The 23,645-nt window shown below is 40.3% G+C and overlaps 1 protein-coding gene and 1 pseudogene across 8 annotated transcripts in view; both read right to left on the bottom strand.

The window, feature by feature from the left end:
- L3MBTL3 (L3MBTL histone methyl-lysine binding protein 3) overlaps positions 1-23,645 on the bottom strand; it is a 91,144-nt gene that overhangs the window by 3,540 nt on the left and 63,959 nt on the right. For all 8 annotated transcript variants that reach the window (XM_070417667.1, XM_070417663.1, XM_070417669.1 and 5 more), the window contains 6 exons: positions 20,131-20,245; positions 18,254-18,356; positions 15,033-15,182; positions 7,456-7,532; positions 2,795-2,964; positions 2,503-2,565 (listed from right to left, as the gene is read on the bottom strand). In XM_070417667.1, the coding sequence (XP_070273768.1) occupies positions 2,503-2,565; positions 2,795-2,964; positions 7,456-7,532; positions 15,033-15,182; positions 18,254-18,356; positions 20,131-20,245 (678 nt within the window). The remainder of the gene's footprint in view (positions 1-2,502; positions 2,566-2,794; positions 2,965-7,455; positions 7,533-15,032; positions 15,183-18,253; positions 18,357-20,130; positions 20,246-23,645) is intronic.
- LOC139012160 (nascent polypeptide-associated complex subunit alpha pseudogene) lies at positions 7,608-8,443 on the bottom strand (annotated as a pseudogene).

Below are 23,645 nucleotides of genomic sequence, written 5' to 3'. Positions count from 1 at the left end.
CTGAGGAAAAGCACTGCAGGTACAGGGAGGAGCTGGGTATGCCTGGACAATCTGAGGGACAGCCAGGGGCCCAGTGTATGGAACATGTATGCAGGGGGCAGAGTAGAAAACGTGGTCAGGAGTTGAGAAGGTACTGGGGTGTCAGACTGTAGGCCCTGGTGAGGATTTTGATTTTTCCTCTGATTTACTACTGAAAGGATAGGTATGGAGGAGTGACATGATCTGGCATGTTTTTGCAGGATCACCATGGCTCTGCTGGGAAGAGATTGTAGAGGAGCAAAAATAGAAGCAGGGAAACTCATTAGGAAGTACTGTCTTAATCCATGTGGGAGATGATGGTGGCTCAGACCAGATGGGAAGTGGTGAAGGTTGAGAGAGAGCCAGAATCCCTATGTTTTTTTTAAAAAAACACACCCAATAGTGCCCTGGCCAGTTTGGCTCAGTGGACAGAGCGTCAGCCAGGGGCTGAAGGGTCCTGGGTTTGATTCCGGCGAAGAGCATGTACCTTGGTTGCAGTCTCGATTCCTGAGCCTGGTCAGGGCAAGTGTGGGAGGTAACCCATCAGTGTGTCTCTCTCACATTGATGTTTTTCTCTCTCTTTCTCTCCCCATCTCTTCCACTCTCTCTAAAAATCAATGGAAAAATATCCTCAGGTGAGGATTATCAACAACAACAACAAATAAAATACACCCAATAGAATTGTCAAGACATTAAATATAGTGTAAAAGAAAGAGAAGTCAAGAATGGTTTCAAATAGTAGCCCATCCTAACACCTGAACTTTGCCATTTAGAAATGACTTACATCTTTGTTTTACAGCTTACCTCTAGAACTTTTTAAAACCAACACCTGCTGACCTTGCTAGGCATGTGAGAGCAAGGATTGTACCCTATTATCTCTCTGAATCAACTGTCTCACCGGAGCATTACATGGAGTGACATATACATGGAAAAAATTTACCAAGCTTTTTATAGGATGAATGAATAAAGGAATGAATGAATACATGAATGACACACGTGATAGTGAACATTCACTGTCTTGCTTCGCTCCTCACAAGAAGGCTCTGGCTTTGAGGATAGTAGGTGCCTGAGGAGAGTCTCCAAAGATACACCATGAAGAAAAAACTCATTCAAAGAAATAACATATCATTGGAACCTGAATCATACTTAAACTAAATAACAGAGCAAATCCAGGTGCATTATTTAGATGTTCACAGAACTGAAGACGAAATTTCTAAAACAAATATACTACAAATTTATTTTTTAATGTTTCTTTTTTTAAAAAGCATTTTCAAAGTAACAACGATGTGACTCTTTCAAAGAAAGAACAAAGCTCCCTGCAGGGGGTCTAAGTCTGTTCAGGGGTGGAAATTAACTGACAGTGGTCTACAGACACTTAGGAAAAGAATCTCAAAATATGAATATTTGCCAATTAAAGATCAACTGGAATGAAGATAAGGCATTTCTGAAATAAGAACACAAATCAGAAAAGTGCCGTTGAGAATCAGATCCATGTGCATGTTAACAGGCACCCAGCTGAAGCATACAAGATATCTAAGGGTGTCATGACGCTGGCACCAGGGGCTGGGTTCTGAGCTCTCCTGCGACCCTTGCAATGCTCTTCATTGAAAGTGTGTTCTTAAATAGCTGAGGCCAAACAAGGCGTATGCATTTGTAACTGCAGACGGCAGACGTTGGAGAAAGCCTTCTGAGGTTACTTATTCCTTCTACCTTCTGGTAGCCAAGATGAGAGTGATAATTTGTTCCACTTGGAGGAGCTGATAGGCAAGTGGCTTACTGCTAACGGTCTCCAGTGGAGTGTCTCTTGCTGTACTCAAACAGCATTACTTCTGGTGTAGTAGGACCCAAGTTCCTTTTTGTTCTAATACTCCATACAGGTGATATCATTATTAACCATCCCTGCACTGAAACCCTAGACCAGGAGGTGAAAACAACTAAAAAAAGAATCTTCCAACAGCAGACTGTAATGAATATCAGTTATTATAAACATTACTGAATAACATATAGGATCTAAAATATTATTTTAGCAATAATGGCAATAGTATTTATCATAAGTATCAAATGGAGTTAATCTTGGTGCTGTTAAAACTATGTTTGAAAATAAAATGGGAACTAATTTCCTGGTATTAAAAATAGAATGTTATGCCTTTTTTGTTTGTTTGTTTCTTTCTGTACTATAAACTATATAAATGCACGCTATTAAGTTTTGTGTTCATTGTTGTTGTTTTTTAAAGTAATGAGTCTAGTGCTACTGCTTTGGGGCATTATAAAATGGTACAAATATTTCCTTTACACCTAATCTTATACAAAGACATTTTTATACAACTGATTAATGCTGCTTGTTAGACAACTCTCTATCGACTTGCCAATTTCAACATAATCCATCTCTTTCCTCCTCTGCTGATGCAAAACATTTCATCCTTCACTGCATGTCAGTGCTCCGATCCCGGTAAGTTACAGGCTGCTGTTTAGTGGGACACTTACTTCATCTTTAAATACCTTCCCATGCTCTTCACACCCAGGTAAGCTCTGTATGAATTCTGATACCTGTCAAAAATAAGATAAAAATTCCAGTTTAAAAAGAGGTCAGAATTTAAATGCTCAGGTTCAAATTGTTGTACCTATATGGTTTAGTTGTTTCTCTCAGAATAATTTATCTTTCAAAAAAAAAGGCAGCAACACCTCCCCCTCCCCCTCCCCCATTCACTGTGTTCACTCATTAAGTCAGTAGTACTCCCATATCTGGTCCCTGGAAGACAAAGGAAATAAAATATACCTCATCTGTGCTCCACTTGGAAACTTTACTGGCAGGGATTCCGGCTACAGTTGGCAGAAGTTTGCTTTGCTGCTCCCAGCGCAAGGGCAGACATGGAATTGGGGACTTAAAGGACAGAAAGACAGTCGACCGACGCTGTGACTGCGGTACGCTAGGTTCTTCCCGGGCACCTGTCGATGGGAACAAATGGGAAATCACTCTCTGAAAAACTGCAAAAGAAAACCCCAAATACCATATGAGCTGGAGGTGAGGCTCTAGTTAATTCATTTGTTCCTTTCAACATATAGTCCCTGAATAATTATATTCTCCTTTGCCTTTACTGAAGGTCACCTGAAAGTGACCACAGGACACAACCTGTAAATTCAACTTACATGTTTGCTACATCACCCACTGAAGACATGTGTCATTATAACATTCCATGTTTCAGGTAAGATATTTGCCTTAGAACTCATAATTCTGAACTTAGGAAATTGTATTTGTTTTTCTCGCAGCTTTGGGTGCTCAGGTCTGGCCACTGTGTTCATTTACCCTGTTCTCTTCTTTTATCTCAGCCTTGGTTTGTTCTTTCAGTTTTAATCACACTGACCTTTTAAACAGTCAACTTAACATGTTTTTGAAATGGGATATGAAATTATTGCAACAAAAATAACAGAAAGGCAAGTGCTTTTGTCAGTCTTCATTTGAGGAGATCAAAATTAGAGTGCAGAATATTCTGCGTATCTGCTAGGTCTTCCGAATCCAAACTGAGTTTACTGCTGCTCTCCTAAAATACCCATTTTTCAGCAAATGACTTTATGTCCGTGAAACTCTTAGAGTTTTTCAATAATGGTCTTCTTACGATCCTTTGGAACAGAAATCTTTTCTGGAAACTACTTACTTAAAGCCCATGAGAAGAAAAGGGCCTTCCCCACACACGCTCTCCCCCTCATACCAGCTCAGCTACAGCAATCATTCAATTCCACCACAAATCTTTGCCAAATGGTTAGCTAAAGGCTTTTTTATCTGAGAATATTTTAAGCTATTTTGCATCTTTAAGAATATTTTAAGGTCTTTTCCTTGAAGAGTAAGATTTACAGAAAGGTATGCAAATCGTAAGTAGACAGCTCAAAGAATTTTCACAAAGTGAAGATGCCCGGAACAGGAAACCATGGGGCAGCCCAGCTAGAGCCTTCTTGTGTTCCCTTCCAATCAATCACACTCCTGCAGGACTTCTTTCCAGACTCTCTACTCTGTTCCACTGGATCTTCACACCAACATACAGATTTTAACTTTTTAAAAAATATATATTTTATTGATTTTCCACAGAGAGGAAGGGAGAGGGATAGAGAGTTAGAAACATTGATGAGCGAGAAACACTGAACAGCTGCCTCCTGCATGCCCCCTACTGGGGATGTGCCTGCAGCCCAGGTACATGCCCTTGACCGGAATTGAACCTGGGACCCTTGAGTCCGCAGACTGATACTCTATCCACTGAGCCAAACCGGTTAGGGCAACCCGCAAATTTTAATTACTATTATTTTATAAGTGTGCTGAGATCTGTGACCTAGGTCTTCTTCAAGATTGCCCTGACTATCCTTACTCCTTTGCATTTCCATATACATTTTAGGATCAGCTTGTAAAAAAAAAAAATGCTAGGATTTAGATTAAAATTACCACTAAGTATAGATCAATTTGGTGAGAAATAACATCTTTATAATATTGAGTCTCCCAATCCAAGATCAATGCATACCCCTCCATTTCTTTGGGTCTCCTTTAATATATCTTCTTAATGTTTTGTCCTTTTTCATGACCATCTTTTGTTAAATGTATTCCTATGTATCTGATGTTTTCTGTTGTACATTTTTAAAAAAAATTATTTCCGCCCTAACCGGTTTGGCTCAGTGGATAGAGCGTCGGCCTTCGGACTCAAGGGTCCCAGGTTCGATTCCGGTCAAGAGCATGTACCTTGGTTGCGGACACATCCCCAGTGGGGGGTGTGCAGGAGGTGGCTGATCGGTGTTTCTCTCTCATCGATGTTTCTAGCTCTCTATCCCTCTCCCTTCCTCTCTGTAAAAAATCAATAAAATATATTTTTTTAAAAATTATTTCCTACTGGTCTGTTGTGGTTCTTTTATAACTTTTGTCTTAAACAAGCCTAATCTAAATTTTGAATTGCTCTGAATGTTACAAAGTCACCATGCTGAATTAAAGAAAAAAAATCTATCTTACTGGAACTAACACCCACTGGCCCTGGTTCTACCTGAGCTCATATAGAAAAATATATCTTCTCCACATGAAACATGTCAATTCTTCAAATGTTTTTAAAAACCCCATCACAGTCCTTCCAATGAATCTCTTATAGTTGGCTTTAAGTTCTCATCCTGTTTTATTGAATGTATATTCTGAGCCAAAGATATAAACTTGTACCAGTTAGTTTTTATTATTATTTTTAATTGAAAAACATCTACAGAAGATATTTTTGTTAAGCATAAATATAGGGTATAACTTAAAAACATCCCTTAATTTCAGATATTCCCAAGAGTTTAGCAATTATTTAAAATACAATATTTGTAAATCCTTCAGGAGACAAACATACATGACATGGTAAGATTTCCAGTTCCACACTAGAGGACAGTAGAGCTATTTATAACTTATATTCTAACTAGAGGCCCGGTGTATGAAATTTGTGCAGGGGGGCGGGGAGGAGCCCTCAGCCCAGCCTGCACCCTCTCCAATCCGGGATCCCTCGGGGGATGTCCGACTGCCAGTTTAGGCCCCGCTGGCTCCTAACTGCTCACATGCCTGCCTGCCTGATCGCCCCTAACTGCCTCTGCCTGCTGGCCTGATCGCCCCTAACTGCTCCCCCAGCCGGCCTGGTCGCTCCCAACTGCCCCCCTCTGCCAGCCTAGTCGCCCCTAACTGACCCCCGCCCCTGCCAGCCTGGTTGCCCCACGCAGCCTGCTGTTCAGTTGTCCAGTTGTTTGGTCGTCCCTCACTAACCCCCCTGCCAGCCTGGTCACCCCACGCAGCCTGCTGGTCATTACTGTTACTGTGACAGCGTCCCAAACAATGTGCAGATTCCTCTATTATTAGTATAGATTGTTTTGCCACATAAAAGTCAATCTTTTCCAAAGCCATGCACTCTTTTTCGTAACTGTTTATAGTACTCCATCAACACGTGCCCCTGTTCACTCCATCAAGCTCCATTCTACTTTTATTCTATTTCCTGTATTCTTCACAGTTCCTTTCTAGGCTCCTACATTATCATTCCTTAAAAACTCTGCCCAGAGCCAGCCACACACTGGTAAATGATAGAGCTACGATGAGAATGGAGGCTGTTCTCCAACCCACCATTCACAAAGACAGAATGAAGCTTTTCTCTAAGAATCCAATATGCCCTGATTATAAAACCATCATAAATTACAGGTTTTTCTTGCTTTCCAAGTACCAGAAACATTCAAAATGATCAAATACTTGCACAGCACTGCCTATGTGCCAGGCATCATTCTAAGCAAGTTACAAATGTTGCTGCACTTAATCCCCATAGTAACCCATGAGGGGTCACCACCATTATCTTTCTGGATAATGAAACAGAAGCACTGAGGAGTGGTCAGTGAAATGTCCAGCAGGTGGCAGAGCAGGAATTCGAACCCTGACCATCTGCAGGGTTTATATACAGTGCTACTTCAAATACCATGAAACATACTGAAGACAGTAGCAACAGAACCTTTAAATTCATGTAAGTTACTGCTTTATGAAAATCAGATATGGAAATCATAGCATCACTGATGGGATCGGTCACTACAGGCAAACAGCCATTAGGTGACATTCTCAAATCTTAGAGGATAATCTCAACCAAAAAATGCACATGAAAAGCAAAGTCCCACAGGTCAATCATTAAAATCATAATCATAAAATCATAAACAATTTCTTATAAAAACAAATAATAATTATATAGCTATGTATTATTTATAAATATAATCTATATTATGACTAACAGTTATTATGACTTCATTGCTTAGCCAAACCATTGTAATTTTTTTTTGGCAAAGTTGTTAGGACCCATTATTTTCTCCAATACAATGTAAAACACTCAAGTGATTTTCTTTTCATTTGTGGTATTAAGACCATATTAATTCTATTTGGCATTCAATATACATCCTTAGATGAGTTTAAAATATGTGAAGCAAGTGACATCAACAATACCAAAGAAAATGTATGACAAGGACCAAACACAATGCCTTATCCAAACTTTACATACAATATGGTACATATGTGAAAGAGACTGCAAATATAGGTCACAGGTCAATCCATAGAATTATGAACTACAGACTCTATATATTCTTTTTTTTTTAAATTTTTGCCCGAGGATATTTTTCTATTGATTTTTAGAGAGAATGGAGAAAGACAGAGAGAAATATCAATGTGTGAGAAACACATTGATTGGATGCTTCCCAGAATCAAACCCAGGACCCTTCGGTCAGTAGTCCAATATTCTATCCATTGAGTCAAACCTGCTAGGGCTATATTTATCCTTAGCAATAAACTTTACTCGTATGATAATGGAACAAACCAATCGAATAAAGTTTATCTTTAATATAAAAGTGACTGCCAAAACCTAAATTTTGATTGTTGAGTCTGACTAGTAATATCCATCCATAATAGGAGACTATTATGGCTACCTCTGGCTTCGTGTGACGTCCTCACTTCACTTTCTGTTCTTTCTTCGAATTCTTCTCTGACATCAGCATGCTGATCTCTGAAAAACAAAACAAAATGAAACACACACACAGGCATTTCAATAGTTTGTTCAGCATCGCATCTCAACAACTGTTTTTCTTTTTTTTTTTTTTTTCATCCCACAAGAAGCCATAACTTTATTAATGATAGAAACAGTACAAATTTCAAACCAAGCTGCAGTAACTCTTTTGAAACACACAAAAAAGGGTCTTCCTTTTTAGATGGTTACATTGTTAATTCCATAATAGCATTTACAATATCATTACTGTTGTTCTTCAGGGCTCGGACTGCCTTTGCTCTTGACACATTTGCTTGTGACATGACCAATTCTATGTCCTTAACTTCCACACCTGTTTCATCAACCTCTTCCTCTTCACTCTCCTCTTGTACAGTTGGAGTCTGTGTGTTTTCTTGAATGTTTGAGACAGCTTCACCTTGAACTTTGAATTTCTCAGCAGCTGCTAGCTGTGCTTGCTGAGATAAATCCTCAATCTTGGCTTCACCAAAAACTATGTAGGTATCTGAAGCAGGGCTCTTGTAGACATCTGGTTTTGTGATGACAAAGAGGATATTCTTAGATTTCTGTATAGTGACCCTAGTAACCCCTGTAACCTGTCGAAGACCCAGTTTGGACATAGCCTTCCGTGCCTTCTTTTCACTCCGGCTCTGTTTTGCTTTACTGACTGGTTCTTCATCGATTTCAGCTGCCGCCGCCAGCTGGGCTTGTTGTGTGGTTGCCTGTGTGGAATCTTGTTCTTCGAGCTCTGGTACTGATTCATCACTGTCAGATTCTGTTCCAGACCCTGTCTCAGCCTGGGGCTGTGGCAACTCCTGCTCCGTAGCAGGGACGGTTTCTGTGGCTTCGCCGGGCATTTTGTGCGGGGAACGCGGAACCAAGATGGCGGCAGAAAGAGCAACAACTGTTTTTCTTAATTTAAAAACAAAAGGTGCCCTTTAAATGTTAGAATTTTTAGTTCTACTAAGAAGCAATTAATGCTAATAACATCTAAATGTTCATTTCCTCATGATCAATTTTCATTTACTGTTCAGAAAAGAGATTTCAAAGCTAAGAATGGTATTAAGATTAATTATTCTGGGAAATGTAACTATTGAATAATTCAACTTCAAATTGAGACATGTATTCACGAGGAATTTTACTTGTATTGTTTGGTAAGACAATTAAAAGACAGAAAATGCTTTCAATGTCCGTATCATTTAATCAATTTACTATATATACTGAGCGCCAGGATCTGGGATTGAGGCTGAGATTGGCTCAGGAGAATCAAGATTCTAGGAAGCTTTGCCTGGCTTCAACAGTTCAAATGCATAGGCTGACCTGATCCCACTCTTTCTGACCAGGAATGATCTCATGCTAATCTAAACCTGACAAGGATGCTCTAAAATGGAATGGACTTATTACAATCTTACTTCATAGCTCTGCCCTTAAGTCAGGAACAAAAATGGCTTTAAAGAGAACCAGGCACACACTATTTATATTTTCTTTAAAGCTACATTTCAGATATTTAACATTTTTCCACTTAGTTCAACCACTCTGAGTTCAACCCAAATCCCACTTTGAAATTCCCTGGAACTACCCAGGTTATGGTGCTGGCCTATACACCGTAGTGCTTTATAACATCCTATTCACGGTGTTCTATTGTTTCGTAGGTGGTGTTACCTTACAAATAGGCCCTGAGTAAATTTCAAGAAAAGGGCAAATACATTTGAAACCAAATATGCCAACAAAATATAAAGGAGTTTTATGGTCTTCATTATAAAGGCACTCATCTACTCTCCATTTGGAATAATAATTTAACATAATGCTGTGTAACCTGTAAACAAGAGAGGTTCTATGTTTAGAATGGGGATGTAATAATAACACCTACCCCAGGAAGGCATTATGAGGATTAAATGAGGTAATGCAACTAAAAGTACCAAGAAAACTGCCTGAAATATAGGAATTTCTCTTGGGATTTTAGAATTTTCAAGAACCAACTTACTTCAACATTTTTTTTTTTTTGCTTGAAATATAATCATAGCTAAAATCTTACTCAAGAATACTCTTCTGGCTCTTAATTAAGACAGTGGAATCCACTCAAATGGAAAAATGTATTCTTTATGAGTCAGCATTCCCTTTCCCTCTGTAATTATGTGTCATGCTTTAGATGTCTTACTATCTTACTCTAATTATGCTTTGTGGTAAATATGAGCCAAACAAACATTAGAAGAGTAAATACATAATAACAGGATGGCATCTGAATGCAAACAACTGTATTTCCTCAAGTTTACTTATTTCCCATTTAAAAGCAATCCCTAGCCAATTATGTTTCAATCAGTTCCAGTTAAAAAGAATAATGAAACAATATGAAACAATCAATGATTTTGCTTCACTGTAGAGATTTAAGCCAATATCTCTAAACCCAACTTTAGTTTGGCTTGTCTTATAGCTTAAAATAGCCCCACCTTTCTCTTTCCAGACAGTTTATTCTAATATCATGGGGCTTTATTAGATCTGAAAAGCACCTGTACTCCCCAGTAACAAATGGGAGACACAGTGAATGTAAAAAACATAGGATTTTCTGTTTGTTTGGTTTTTTTAAATATATTTTATTGATTTTTTACAGGGAGGAAAGGAGAGAGATAGTTAGAAACATCGATGAGAGAGAAACATCGATCAGCTGCCTCCTGCACACCCCCCACCAGGGATATGCCCGCAACCAAGGCACATGCCCTTGACCAGAATTGAACCTGGGACTCTTCAGTCCACAGGCCGACGCTCTATCCACCAAGCCAAACCGGCTAGGGCAGGATTTTCTGTTTTGAACGTTAAAAGAATGTCTCTTTGCATGTCCCTAGCATACCCTGCTCCCCCACTTAATTTCACTCACAGGTAAAAATTCAGAGAATGAGAACCTCAGGGTCATATGTTAAAGGAATTATAAAAGAGTACTTGAATTGTTCCTAAAACACCTGGTACACATGAAGAAAGGACCGTGCTTGAACAGCTTCAAGACAAGGAGGTTGCCACCTTCAAAAGAATTCACAAAAAATGGCTAAACCAGTGGGAATTAAAACTTTTATGTCTATGGCCCTGTCCAGTTTGGCTCAGTGGATAGAGCGTTGGCCGGTATACTGAATGGTCCTGGGTTCGATTCCGATCAAGGGCACATACCTCGGTTGCAGGCCTGGTAGGGATGAGTGCGGGAGGCAACCAATCGATGTCTTTCTCTCACATCAATGTTTCTTTCTTTGTGTCTCTGCCCCTCCCTTCCACTCTAAAAATTAATTGGAAAAAATACTACAGTGGGGATTAACAACAATAACAACAACAACAACAAAACTTTTATGTCTATGGATAATAGCCGAATAGAGTTTTTAAAATTAAATTCCTTTTGAGATGATACATTTGCAATAGTTTTAATAGTGTTTTAATAAAACATGGCCCGGGAGAGGTGAATATGATTTACTATTTACTTAATGACTAAAAATAAAACATTGTGATTAATAAGCCTATCAAATTATAATTTAGCATAAGGAACATGTTACTGAAGAAAAGGAATATAATGAGAAAATACATTGGATATTATCAAGTTGCAAGGAAATGCACTCCAGAAAACCTAGTCCAGCAATGAATCTAATCAATCCTCATAAAATGGGAAGTCCTAACCAATAAAGTGAGACTTGGGAAATAAACACCAGGTATAAAAAAGAGGCTGCACTGCTTTCATGTTATTATAGAAAAGAACAGTCACTGCTTTTCGACTGTATATAAGAGTCTCCTGGGTCAGGAATTAGTGCTATTGGAGGAGACTAAACAAGAACCTGTTACATTGTTCCACAACCTCACAGGCATGCAACAGTAGTGCGATGGTCTCTTTCACTGTCAATGGTTGCCTTGATGCCACAGCCGCTGGCATCAGAACTGAGTGTTTTAACTAAAATTGAGTTTCTCTCTGATGTACACAAATAACTGCATAAATGTGACTGAGATTCCCGAGGGCCGAAATATTTTAAAACTTCCACAGCTCCTAACCCATATCTGGCAGCCAGTTGTCAAAAAGGGGGAAGAGACTTTATAGCAGGCAGGGAATAACGACTCATTGAAATGACTTTCTCTAATCAGCAATGTCAAGCTCTCAGGCCCAGAAAATCTTTGGAAGAAAAAAAAAAAAAAAAAAGAATGTTCCTGATGATTCATAATCTTTTGAAATCCATCAAAACTGTTGGCTCTAAATTAATTGTATTCTACTTGATGTTACAGTTTTTGAAAAATAAATTTGTATATGCTTATAGTTTCATCTTTCATGTTAGCTTGTTTAACAGAGCCCTCCTTGAGGGTACAGACTGGTTCTTGGTGTGAGTGACAAATTTGATTCATCCTAAAAATATAAATCAGAGCGATAGCTACAATTTCTACAACTGCTTTATGTAATTCTCAGAGTGGAAACACAGCTCCTACAACATGGAAACCCATTTTAACGGCATACCATGAAGTGAACAGGCTGAAATTTTTCATTGCACTCAGCTTAGCAATGGGCACTTACTTGCTTTGCAAGGTAATACAAGCATTTAGCAGGTATTTGTTAAATGCTTTATTGCGTTTCTGTGGTTAAAACATTAATTCTGAGCTTAAAACATTAAGTAACTTTTACTATAGTTAGCACCTAATATAGAAAACATAACTACGAACAGCTGCAGAATAGATTTCATGAGAATAAGACTATGTGGGATACATGACGATGTTCTTCAGCTGGTAATACACGGTGAAGTATTCCTCCAGAGAAGAGTCTTTATAGTCCATAACGGTTCTCAAAGCCTGGTTTATAGATCACTTGCATCCATCACCTGGGGGTGCTTGTTAAACATGAACTGGGGTGCACTGTACGTTTCCTGAATCAGTGATTAAATTATTACATCATTTAATAATTCCTCCTCAAATATCTAGCCTGGAGATCCTACAAAGCTGAAGAAGTACGCCGTTTTACTGGAACAAAAAGAAGGTTATAGAGCAGTGGCCTTGACGGTATACAAGATGTGTCTCCTGGGAAGGCTGGTGGAAAACCGTCAATGGCATCACGTGTGAGACAGGAAAGCGAGGAATGAGGGGCCTGAGCTCCAGTCTGGAGGAGCCGATGAAGCTTCCCTGAGGAAGTGCGTTAACCTGAAGCCGGCAAGATGAGAGACGAGCTAGTGGGAGACGGTTGTAGGCAGAGAGAAAAGATGTCGTGGCTGCAGCATTAAGTTTAAAAAACAAGCCTGGTAGAGATGAAGCAGGGGAGTTAGGCAGGAGCCACATCCAGACTTAGGGTCTAAATTCTAAGAGTAATGCAGTCACTGGAAGGTTTACTCCCAGATCAGTTTTTAAAATGCAGACTCAGGCTCTACCTGAAAGATTCCGGTGGGCCAGGCTTCCAAATCTGAACCTTGTGAGACCCCAGGGAATCTGATGTGAAGCCGAGTTTGGGAACCGCTGCTGTGGACAGCAGCTGTCCATGAGTCTGTCTTGAGCAGGTGGCCTGTGAGCTGGCCCTTAAAATAATGCTGGCCCATTTCTTTGCTGTTTTCAGGTTACATGTTGAATAGAGCTCTCAAACGAGATGATTCTCGTAATATCAGGTTACCTCTGTCTTCTTTTCCCATCAGCATTGCTGACGTAGATGTAATTTCCCACTCAGGATGTAATACCTTTTCTTTGCATCATTCTAAATAATTTACTAAAATTGGAATTTTTTTCTTTAATGCCCTTTGACTCAGCAAGTGACAGTTTGCACCACCAGAAACCGACCTGGAAGCGAAGATTTGATTGCCAAGTGGTTTACTTGGGAGGTGAGGAATAGTATCTGTGTAGGATTGGGGGTGGGAGGAGGGCGAGGGAGAGACAGGGAAGGGACAGCAGTGAAAGCTTCCTTGCCGTACTGGCTACCCCCTGGACAGCAGCAGCACAGGCCTGCTGGGAAACTCTGGGAGTGTGTGTAATACACATCTCAGTTTTCCCACGGGGGGGGGGGGGGGGGGGTGAGGGAGCTGGGCTATTTACACAGCAGTTCCCTTCATCAGAGAGGGAGGCTGCTAGGGAAGGCAGGACACACTAATTCCCCTGCACATCTGCCCTTCTGCACGGCGGGCAACGCAGCCAGACCCAGCCTCATCCGGCAGGAGAGCGAACCAGGTGAGACAGGCGGAAGTCAGCAGCTACGTGCCGAAGTGGGAGTGAGTGTCCATGGGATATGGACTGGATGCTGAGGCATTGGCTGTGTCATCCCATTCACCAATCTCTGATGCTGGGTGGTCATCAGAATGAGAAATATGCTTGTGTTGCTTTATATCCAGGCACTGCCATGATAGATAAATTAACAGTCACCTACTTCTGCCCCGAGGAGACTCTGGCCCCAGGAATCTGGCCCGGAGTCTAGAGACAGTTAGCAAAGTGCCTGCAAGTTGGTACTACCGGCCCTTTGGAGAATTTTGCTGAAATAAATTTAAACAATATCATGGCTTTTGAAAAATCTAAAACTCTAGGTATTCTTCCCACCTAGTGAGTCAATGAACTCTGTACCTCTAATTACTACTCTGTGAATTAGTACTTTTATTTGTCTTAGGGTAAATTTCTTACAGTGATATATTCTCATTTTAGGGTGCTGGGTTGGGTAAATGAGGTCATGTCATATTAGTCATGGTTTGGAGGATTTAAAAAAACATCCCTGTTGTTAATAATCAAAGAGGTTATCCCATGCATAGGGCAAAACTGCTTGTCTAAAAGGATATTGATGCTGGAAATGCCATTACTCCATAACACTGCTGTGAATTCAGAACCAGATGCAGTAATTCAAATATCCACTTGTTCTTTCATGAGGACAGAAGAAGTACAATATGAAAATAAACAAAGAACTATGTGCCTTAGATTTTAAAATGCTCCATAAAAGAAACCCCAAACTTAAGCATGATGGAGCATCTTTCTATTAATCTGCTGTTTCTTTCAGTAATGTCCTCAGGTAATATAAAGGCACAGACCACATACTTAAAGATATGTCACAAATAGCTTAGTTCTTTACCTAATATAATCCACTGAGGCTAAAACATCCCAACTCAACTCTAGAAGGGAAATCAAAACTAAATGACTGAGTTTATAGTACAATTAACATTTTAAGGTACATGAAATAAGGTATATGTAAGCACTTGGTATATAATGACCATTAAAAAGAAATAATGTTCACAAGGAGTTTGCCGTCTTTGTAACAATAGCTGGTTCTATATAAATATTGACCAATTCATTCAACACCAACCAAGTTCCACTAAAAGAAGAAAAAAGAAATCCTGCCTGACTTAAATGTGCTTGTGTGAATACTTTCCTTAATTAAAAAAAAGTTCGAGTGCTGATCCCCACCACCCTTTCACATTTAATGGGGTGTATTTTCAACAATGTACATGAAAGCATTACCATAGAATAAAACACGTAAGGCAGAAAACCTCTTTCTACCAGAGGACTTCTAAACAACACTAATGCCATCACGTAAATTACCTGATTTCAGGAGATGAGGAGATTTCATTTGTGTCTGTCCTTTTATTTCTCGGAAATGATGGACTAGCCGGAGGCATCTCCCCACTTAAGCGATCTGGGAAGATGCGGTCTTTGTTTAAATTGATTTCTGAATAAGGACAGCTGGCAGCACTAAATATTAAAAAGAAAAAGAACATTCCCATTAGAAAACACTTGTTCCAACTGAAATGGCAGACTACAGAATATGAAATTCCAAAATTTAACTGAACAAGTTAAATGTATTTATATGTGTGTATATGTATGATTAAATAGTATGAAATAGTTGTCTTTAAAACGTAATTTGTTTTGTTTGTTTGCGGGGCTCGGGGGGAGGATGAAGGTAAAGGGGGTCAAATATATGATGATGAAAGGAGACTAGGCACTAGATGTGTAGAATATGGACTTTTACATGACTTTAGTTCTCCTTTAAACTCCTCCCATTCTTTGACCTCTCAGTAGACCAAATGAATGAATCAGCAAAGGGAAAACACCAGGACACAGCCAATGCTAATTAGGCCATCTGGCTACTGAATCTGCCCAGAGAGGAGAATACTGTATCCACATCCAACTCTTTTACTGATCATTTCGATTTCGGCAGTTAAAAACACTACGTTCTAAATTCCACTGTTGAGATACATGTTCTATTTCAAACACGTCTTAGATCAAACCCAGCTATTACAATTTTCAGACAAGCCAACGACAAATGCTAGTCAAAACATAGGCCTTTGCTTGCATGTTCATACATTTGAGTATTCTTGCTAAGAGAGAAACTTTCTTTGTTATCTACGCAAAGAATGCATGTTTTGATTTATGCAGTTTCTCAGTAAATTAATCCAAAGAGAGTTTTCTCATTATGTTTCCTTAAACACAGCATTCTCAGCAAGGACAAAAATAAGTGCCAGTGAAATGAGCCTTTCAGCGCATATCCATGATGCAGCAGCCTTTCCACAAGTCTACTAATGAAATGGAAAATAGTCTGTGTCTGTTAAAAATTAATATCCTGCCAGATAAAGAGCTCCGAGTGTTGTAAGTAGGAGATCAGAGTCGGGAGATTAAGAAAAGCCAGTGGAAGGGGCTGAGGACAAGGAAGATCGGCCTTGGGCAGGAGCTAACTACCCACTAGTTCTCTGAATTGCATCCTCCTCCCTGAGGCTCTAGGCAGACTTATGTACAGACCTACCAGTTATGCCCTAAATAGCTTCTTTACCAATGCATGTCTTTTAAGGCATAAGGTCTACTTCTTCTCTTGTTCCAAAAAAATAAGTAATTATCTACTATGGTTCTAATTACACTGAAATATTGCCTTATTACATGTCTCAATAAAGTCTTCCATGTAGAGGGGGTGTGGCCATGGAAGGGACAGCACACTTGGGGAAAGGAGGTCCTGGGAGTGGCCAGGGCCATGGGGGCGGTAGTGGGGGAACGACTCTCCACCACAACCTGGCAGTGACAGGCAAAACTCTTGGCTCAGGCCAAAAGCACTCCTAAAGAGACCATGGACATTGCCATAAGGTGGGTTTTCTTACCAGAAGGCCCAAAATGTATCTTTTTAAAAATTTTCTACTGTAGCCCAATAAAATGTCTTTTTCTTCATAGGTACATGTGTCTAAGTTTCAATATTTAGTTACTATTTGGTGTCTCTATTTTAATTATGTACAGCTTATACATAGTTCCATTCGTCCATAAGATATTTGAGGGTTGGGTCTGGGACTCATTCATGAGCAGGGCCTTCACAGGCAGTGAGAAGAAAGTGGCCAAGAGCACAGACCCTGAGTTACACTGACTGCTACTCCCAACTCCCTCCTCAACTAGCTGTCAGTTAGGCAAGTCAGTACACCTCCAAGTGCCACAGTGGCCTCTTCAAAAATTCAGAGAAAATAACAGTTCTGTATTTTAGGGTCATTTGAAGGTCATCTAATATATGTAAAACAATCAGTGCAATATCTCACAGAGCAAATTAATGCTCAGTAAGTGTTAGCTATTAGGGAAAAAAACTACTGCTCAAAAATATTTATTGAACAAAAGAATTTATAAATATCTAATGGAAATTCAGCATGTTAATGAGTTATTTCTGGCATTTAGGCTTACATAATGTCTGAAAATAATCCAGTCTTCTTTACTTTGGAACAGTAAATAACTTCTAAGATGCAGTATTTTTAACTCAGCTTAAATTAATCATATAACTTTTGGATTGCAATCATACAAACAACAAAAAGGGTTTCTAAATGGATATTTGCAAATGGAATCATCACCCTTTCTATGCTCAGACTTTTTACTCTAGAACATCCTGAACCTCATAAAAATAACTCAGGAGGAGGTTTGCAAAAGGAAGATAAGCAGCATTGTAGAGAGGTGGTAGAAATGCAAGAGGAAACTATATAAAGAAGAAAATAATCACACCAATTTTACAACTCCTATTAACTCCCAGAGAAACAGCCAGAGCAATGTTTAGATGTTTTAAAGACCTGGATTCAGAACCTGCACACTCTAGATAAACAAGGAATCGTTTTTCTTACCGGGCAATCCAATTAGCATGCAGGTAGAACAGTTACTTTAACATACACTTCATAGATAATACTTTTGTTCTTTAAAAATAACCACCCATAAATAATAGCAATTTCTCAGTATTTCAGTAAAAATCTAAAAAAGACCCCAAATTGCCTAAATAATACATCAAATTTCAAATGTATAAATTTGGTTTCTTTTTTAAGTTAATTAGGGGTAAGAGGAAAATATAGAAAAATGCTTTTTTGATCAACACATTCTCATGTTTGACTATATTTGTGCTTTTGTGATCTTAACTAATCTACAACAATATTACCTCTTTGTATTCAAATTGTTGTTACCCAATCATATAATTTGTTCTACCAAACAAATATTTCCAACAGGACCTATCTTCTTCTCATTATTTTTGTTCAACCCAAAATAACTGTTTCAGAAGTTAAGTGTCTACACTAGTCACAAAAGCCAAATAACTAGAGTAAATCTATTTTAAACTGTGAATACATTCTCTCCCAGGAAGATTTAACTACAGATATACTCTGCTTTTTTACAGGATCACCATGGTAACCACAATTCCTATGGATCTGAATTTAAAATTAGCTCACATCTATTCAATATACATGAAAACCATTATCTTGTACATATAACACCCTCTATCTGACCAGGTAAGGAATCCCCACGTGAGCCACAGCACCCCATACCTCTGAGGGCCCAGATGTTTCGCTCTCTTAAAATGACCAATCCCTTTACATCCTGGGGTTGAGCATCCACCTTGTTCTGAAGCTTCCATTAGCTCTAAGGGGCCTATGACAAAGCAAAAGAGAAAAAGTTAAAAGAAAGAAGGAGCATAAAGTTAATCAGATTGTAAGAGTGGAAAAATCCAATTCGGAATCAATACATAAATCAGTACATATAAACAAAAAAAGAAGGCGATCCTATAGAAGTAAAAATGTCTTCAAAGTCTCTACTTCTAAAGGTGCTCCCCCCATGACTTTGTTCACACTATTTTGTCTTTCTTCAATAGTGAAATAGTAAACTTTCATCTAAATCCCTTTCAAAATGTCACAAATTCCAGAGATACCTAATCTGAATTAATGAGAAGATTCTAAACATTTTTTTCAAGTAAATAACATAATATATGAATCTTACACTGTGAAAACTTTAAACACACTGGAGACAAAAAACCATTACAGATCCCAGTCAAGCTACTCCCTTTCCACATTTCAAACTCAGTTAATATGAACCCTCCTAGATGTGGGTCTGATACATCCAATACATGTATCAGGTTTTTTGTTTTGTTTTATTTTGCCACATGAAAACGACAACATAGATGTGTACTATTCTGAAAGGTTCTTCTTTGGTCTTTAAGTTAAAGGCCATGTCTTATAAATTGTTCCATCTCAATAGTAATAGTCTTTATGACTGTTGCATAGTATCTGCTGTATGAGTGCACCACAGTTTATTTAACCCATATTTGTTCCCAAGTCTTGTTATATTAAATATACTGAAAACAATACCATGTCTTAAAAAAATAATTAAAAAAAAACAACTGTAATGTTGCCCTAGCTGGTTTGGTTCAGTGGATAGAGAATCAGCCTGCGGACTGAAAAGTCCCAGGTTTGATTCCAGTCAAGGACATGTGCCTGGGTTGCGGGCTCATCCCCAGTGGGGGGCTTGCAAGAGGTAGCCGATCAATGATTCTCTCTCATTGCTGATGTTTCTATCTCTCTCCCCCTCTCCCTTCTTCTCTGAAATCAATACAAATATATTAAAAATAAATAAATAAAAATAAATAAAAACTGTAATGTTCACTAAGATAATTGTAGATTCGCATGCAGTGATAAGTATGGGAGATCCCTTTAAAAAAATGTTTTTCTTGATTTTAGAGAGCGAGGAAGGGAGGAGGGAGGGAGGGAGGAGAGAGAGAGAGAGAGAGAGAGAGAGAGAGAGAGAAACATCAATCGGTTGCCTCCTGTATGCACTCTGGCCAGGGACTAAACCTGTAACCTGGGCATGTGCCCTGATAGGGAACTGTGCTGGCGACCTTTCGGTGCACAGGAAAATGCTCAACCAACTGAGCCATATGGCCCAGGGCCAGAGGGAGATCCCTTATACACTTTGTCCAGTTTCTCCCCATGACAACATTTTGCAAAACTATATTATAAACTCACTATTAGGATATTGACAATGATAGATTAAATTTTGATAGTCTAACAAGCTGCCTTCCAAAAATTCAGTACTAATTTTAAAAGGTGATGACCACTTCTAAATAAAAGTAAAAGAATGTCTATACTCACTTTACTTTTTCAGATATTAAATTTTTTCTTTTATTTTTGCTCCAAGTAATTAAAAATGTAGTAAGAGAGAAAAGAATTACATAGAGAAGAAATGTATAGTATAATTATTTATTAATTATCATACTGTTTCCCATATGAACAACTATAAAGAAAAGAGAATAATTAATTATCATATTGTTTCCCATATGAACAACTATAAAGAAAAGAGAATAAGGGAAAAGAAAATATTAAGCATTATACAAGAAAATGGAAACATTTTTTGTTATCCTTGGATTTCTTACTCAAAGGAGGCTGAAGAGGATGCCCAGTTTTTGAACACCAGCCGACAGGGTGAATATCAGGAGAATCTGCATCTATCCAGTAATCATAGCAACTATTCCAGCCATCAAAGTGAACCTGGATAACAAAAAAGAAATTTAGCAATTCAGGTCTGCCCATCATAGCCATATTTATTCTCTTCTAACTTATATAGTAGGTTTAATACCAAATAAATTGTTTCAATTATTTAAATTACTTCATCCACACTATGAGAAAAGGAGCACTTTTGACCTATCTTCAAATTATCTAACCATCAATAAATGTCTTGCCAAAGGCACTTTTTTGGCAATACTTCCACAGGTATGTTACATATACCTCCCAATAAGCAACTTGAGTAATTAACATGTTCACAGAAGCAACACCAAACGCCCATTAATATTGCTAAAGTAATGCATAAATCAGGAAAGCGAGGGACAGTGGTAGGGAAGAGTGGGGAGGCAGGAGGACCTTTTGTATAAATGTCAACTCTCCTAAAATAATGTTAAAAATACTTTTAAAAAATGCAATGCCCTATTAAATATACTCATTTTACATAATACCCCTCCATCAAATGCATTTTAGCTATTTTTCCCTCATAAATAACTACAAGATCTCTCAAAGAGGTTTTACAGAGTGGTCAGTGCCACCATCTTTATTGGGCACCAGGTAACAGGGCTGGTGGTCTTTCAGGCATGGTCACTAGGAAACGGCTGCATATCTTGTAGTGTTACATATTTTTTATCTTGTAGGGTGGAAGATATACTGACAGGCTATATACACGATGGGACAAAAAGTAGGTTTACAGTTGTGAGTACATGAAACAGAGTTGATTCTTGTATCATTATTTATTAATTAGAGGCCCGGTGCAAGAGATTTGTGCACTTGGGGGGGGGGGTCCCCTCAACCCGGCCTGCGCCCTCTTGCAGTCCAGGAGCCCCCGAGGATGTCCGACTGAGGGCTTTAGACCCGCTCCCCACTGAAGCTTGAGTGGGCCTAAGCCCTCAGTCGGACATCCTTAGTGCTGTGCTAGCCAGCTGTGAGCCCGGCTTCTGGCTGAACAGTGCTCCCCATGTGGGAGCGCACCGACCACTAGGGGGCAGCTCCTGTGTTGAGCGTCTGGCCCCTGGTGGTCAGTGCACATCACAGTGACTGGTCGTTCCGCCGGATTCGTGCACCGGTGGGCCAAAATCAGCTCTCCGACATCGCCTGAGGGGACTCAGATTGCGAGAGGGTAGTTCTTGGGTGATGCACCCCGGAATCAGGCTCCCTACTCTCTGGTTCTGGGTGCATCACCCAAGAACTGCAACTGCAAAGTCACCAAAACTCTGAGCGTTTGCCCCCTGGTGGTCAGTGCGTGTCATAGATACCAGTCAGAGTGTCTGCCCCCTGGTGGTCATTGCATATCATAGCTACCGGTCAGATGGTGAAACGGTTGGATGGTCGCTTAGGCTTTTATATGTATAGACTAGAGGCCCGGTGCACAAAGATTTGTGCACTCGGGGTGGGGGGTGAAGGGGGGGTCCCTCAGCCCGGCCTGTGCCCTCTCGCAGTCTGGGACCCCTCGGGAGATAACGACCTGCTGGCTTAGGCCTGCTCCCGGGTGGCAGAGGGCAGGCCCAATCCCTAGGTGCAACCCCTGGTCAGGCTCGGAGCAGGGCTGATTGGGAAGTTGGGGCGCTGTCCCCTGTCATGCACAGAGCAGGGCGGATCAGGAGGTTGCGATGCCACCCTCAGTCACACTCAGGGTAGGGCCGATTGGGGGGTTGGGGCACCGCCCCCTGTCACACTCAAGGCAGGGTCGATGGGGAGGTTGCGGCACCATCCCCTGTCACACACAGAGCAGGGCCAATCAGGGGGTTGGGGCGCTGCCCCCTGTCACTCACAGAGCAGGGCCAATCAGGGGGTTGGGGCGCTGCCCCCTGTCACTCACAGAGCAGGGCCCATCAGGGGGTTGAGGAGCTCCCCCCTGTCACTCACAGAGTAGGGCCGATAGGGGAGTTGGGGCACTGCCCCCTGTCACACACAGAGCAGGGCGGATCAGGGGGTTGGGGCACCGCACCCTGTCACACATAGAGCCGCAGGGTGATCAGGGGGTTGGGGAGCTCCCCCCTATCAGGCACAGAGCAGGGCTGATCAGGGGGTTGGGGCGCCTTCCCCTGTCACGAACAGAGCAGGGTGGATAGGGAGGTTGTGGCCCCGCCCCCTGTCACACACAGAGCCGCAGGGCGATCAGGGGGTTTGGTCGCTGCCCCCTGTCACGCTGATCCCAGTGCCAGGAGGCCTTGCGGCTCCGCTGATCCCGGTGTTGGGAGGCATATTACCCTTTTACTATATAGGATAGAGGCCTGGTGCACAGGTGGGGGCCGGCTGGTTTGCCCTGAAGGGTGTCCTGGATCAGGGTGGGGGTCCCCACTGGGGTGCCTGGCCAGCCTGGATGAGGGGATGATGGCTGTTTGCAGCTGGTCACACACCCTTCAGGGTGGGGGTCCCCACTGGGGTGCCTGGCCAGTCTGGGTGAGGGGCTGAGGGCTGTTTTCAGGCTGGCGGGTGACTGAAGCTCCCAACCGCTCCTTTTTTTCTTTTTCTTTTTTATTCTGGGCCAGCTTTAGCTCTGAGGCTTGGCTCCAGCTCTGAGGCCTCGGCTGCTGAAAGCAGGTGTCTGGTTTGTTTGGGTTCTATAATTGAAACACTGTTTCAACTCCAGCTCTGAGATCTCGGCTGGCTAAAAGCAGGTTCCTGGGGTTTTGTTTAGCTTCTATATTTGTAACAATGTTTCAAACTGCAAGCTCAGAGGCCGGCAGTGGCAGGCGGGGAACGTTGGAGTCCTCCGTCACTGAAGCAAGCAAGCCTCATGTTTGCTTCAAGCCGCCTGGCTGCCGGCCGCCATCGTGGCTGGCAGTTAATTTGCATATCACCCTGATTAGCCAATGGGAAGGGTAGCGGAGTGACACCAATTTGCATGTTTCTCTTTTATTAGTGTAGATTATTATATTGTTTTCTAAATAAACAACTATACATCTACTTTTGCCCCATACTGTATGTTTTAGTTTTAAATCAAGTTTGCTATCTAGGTTTCCTTTTTAAAGTCTATGAATCTCTTATTCCTTACAAGACATTAAAAACTGAACAATAAATATTCTAGAAGAATGCATGAGTGAATGTATTGGTAATCATAGAGTGGAACAGCCCTTCTAAGCAAGACTCCAAACTCAAAAGTCATAAAATAAAAGACAATTAACAAGAAAATATATTTGAAAAAGGTTAACATAGATCTTCCATTATTTATAAAATTTTAATATTAAGTAATTATATAATGTTAAAAATACTGAATTAAATGTTAAAATTTCTATTTTATATAAATACTACATTTGAAAAACCTCATACTCGGGTTTTTCATGTTATTTTACAATTTACTTTCTTATACATTATCTCACTAAAGCTATTTAAGGGTTTGATTTTTTTAGCAAAAAAATTAGACTTCTACAGCTTAGGACTGTGA

This window comes from Myotis yumanensis, unplaced genomic scaffold (assembly GCF_028538775.1).
Source record: "Myotis yumanensis isolate MYYU_CA2020_CCGP unplaced genomic scaffold, mMyoYum1.0.hap1 SCAF_6, whole genome shotgun sequence".
Taxonomy (NCBI): domain Eukaryota; kingdom Metazoa; phylum Chordata; class Mammalia; order Chiroptera; family Vespertilionidae; genus Myotis; species Myotis yumanensis.
This window is presented reverse-complemented; position numbering and strand designations above follow the sequence as displayed.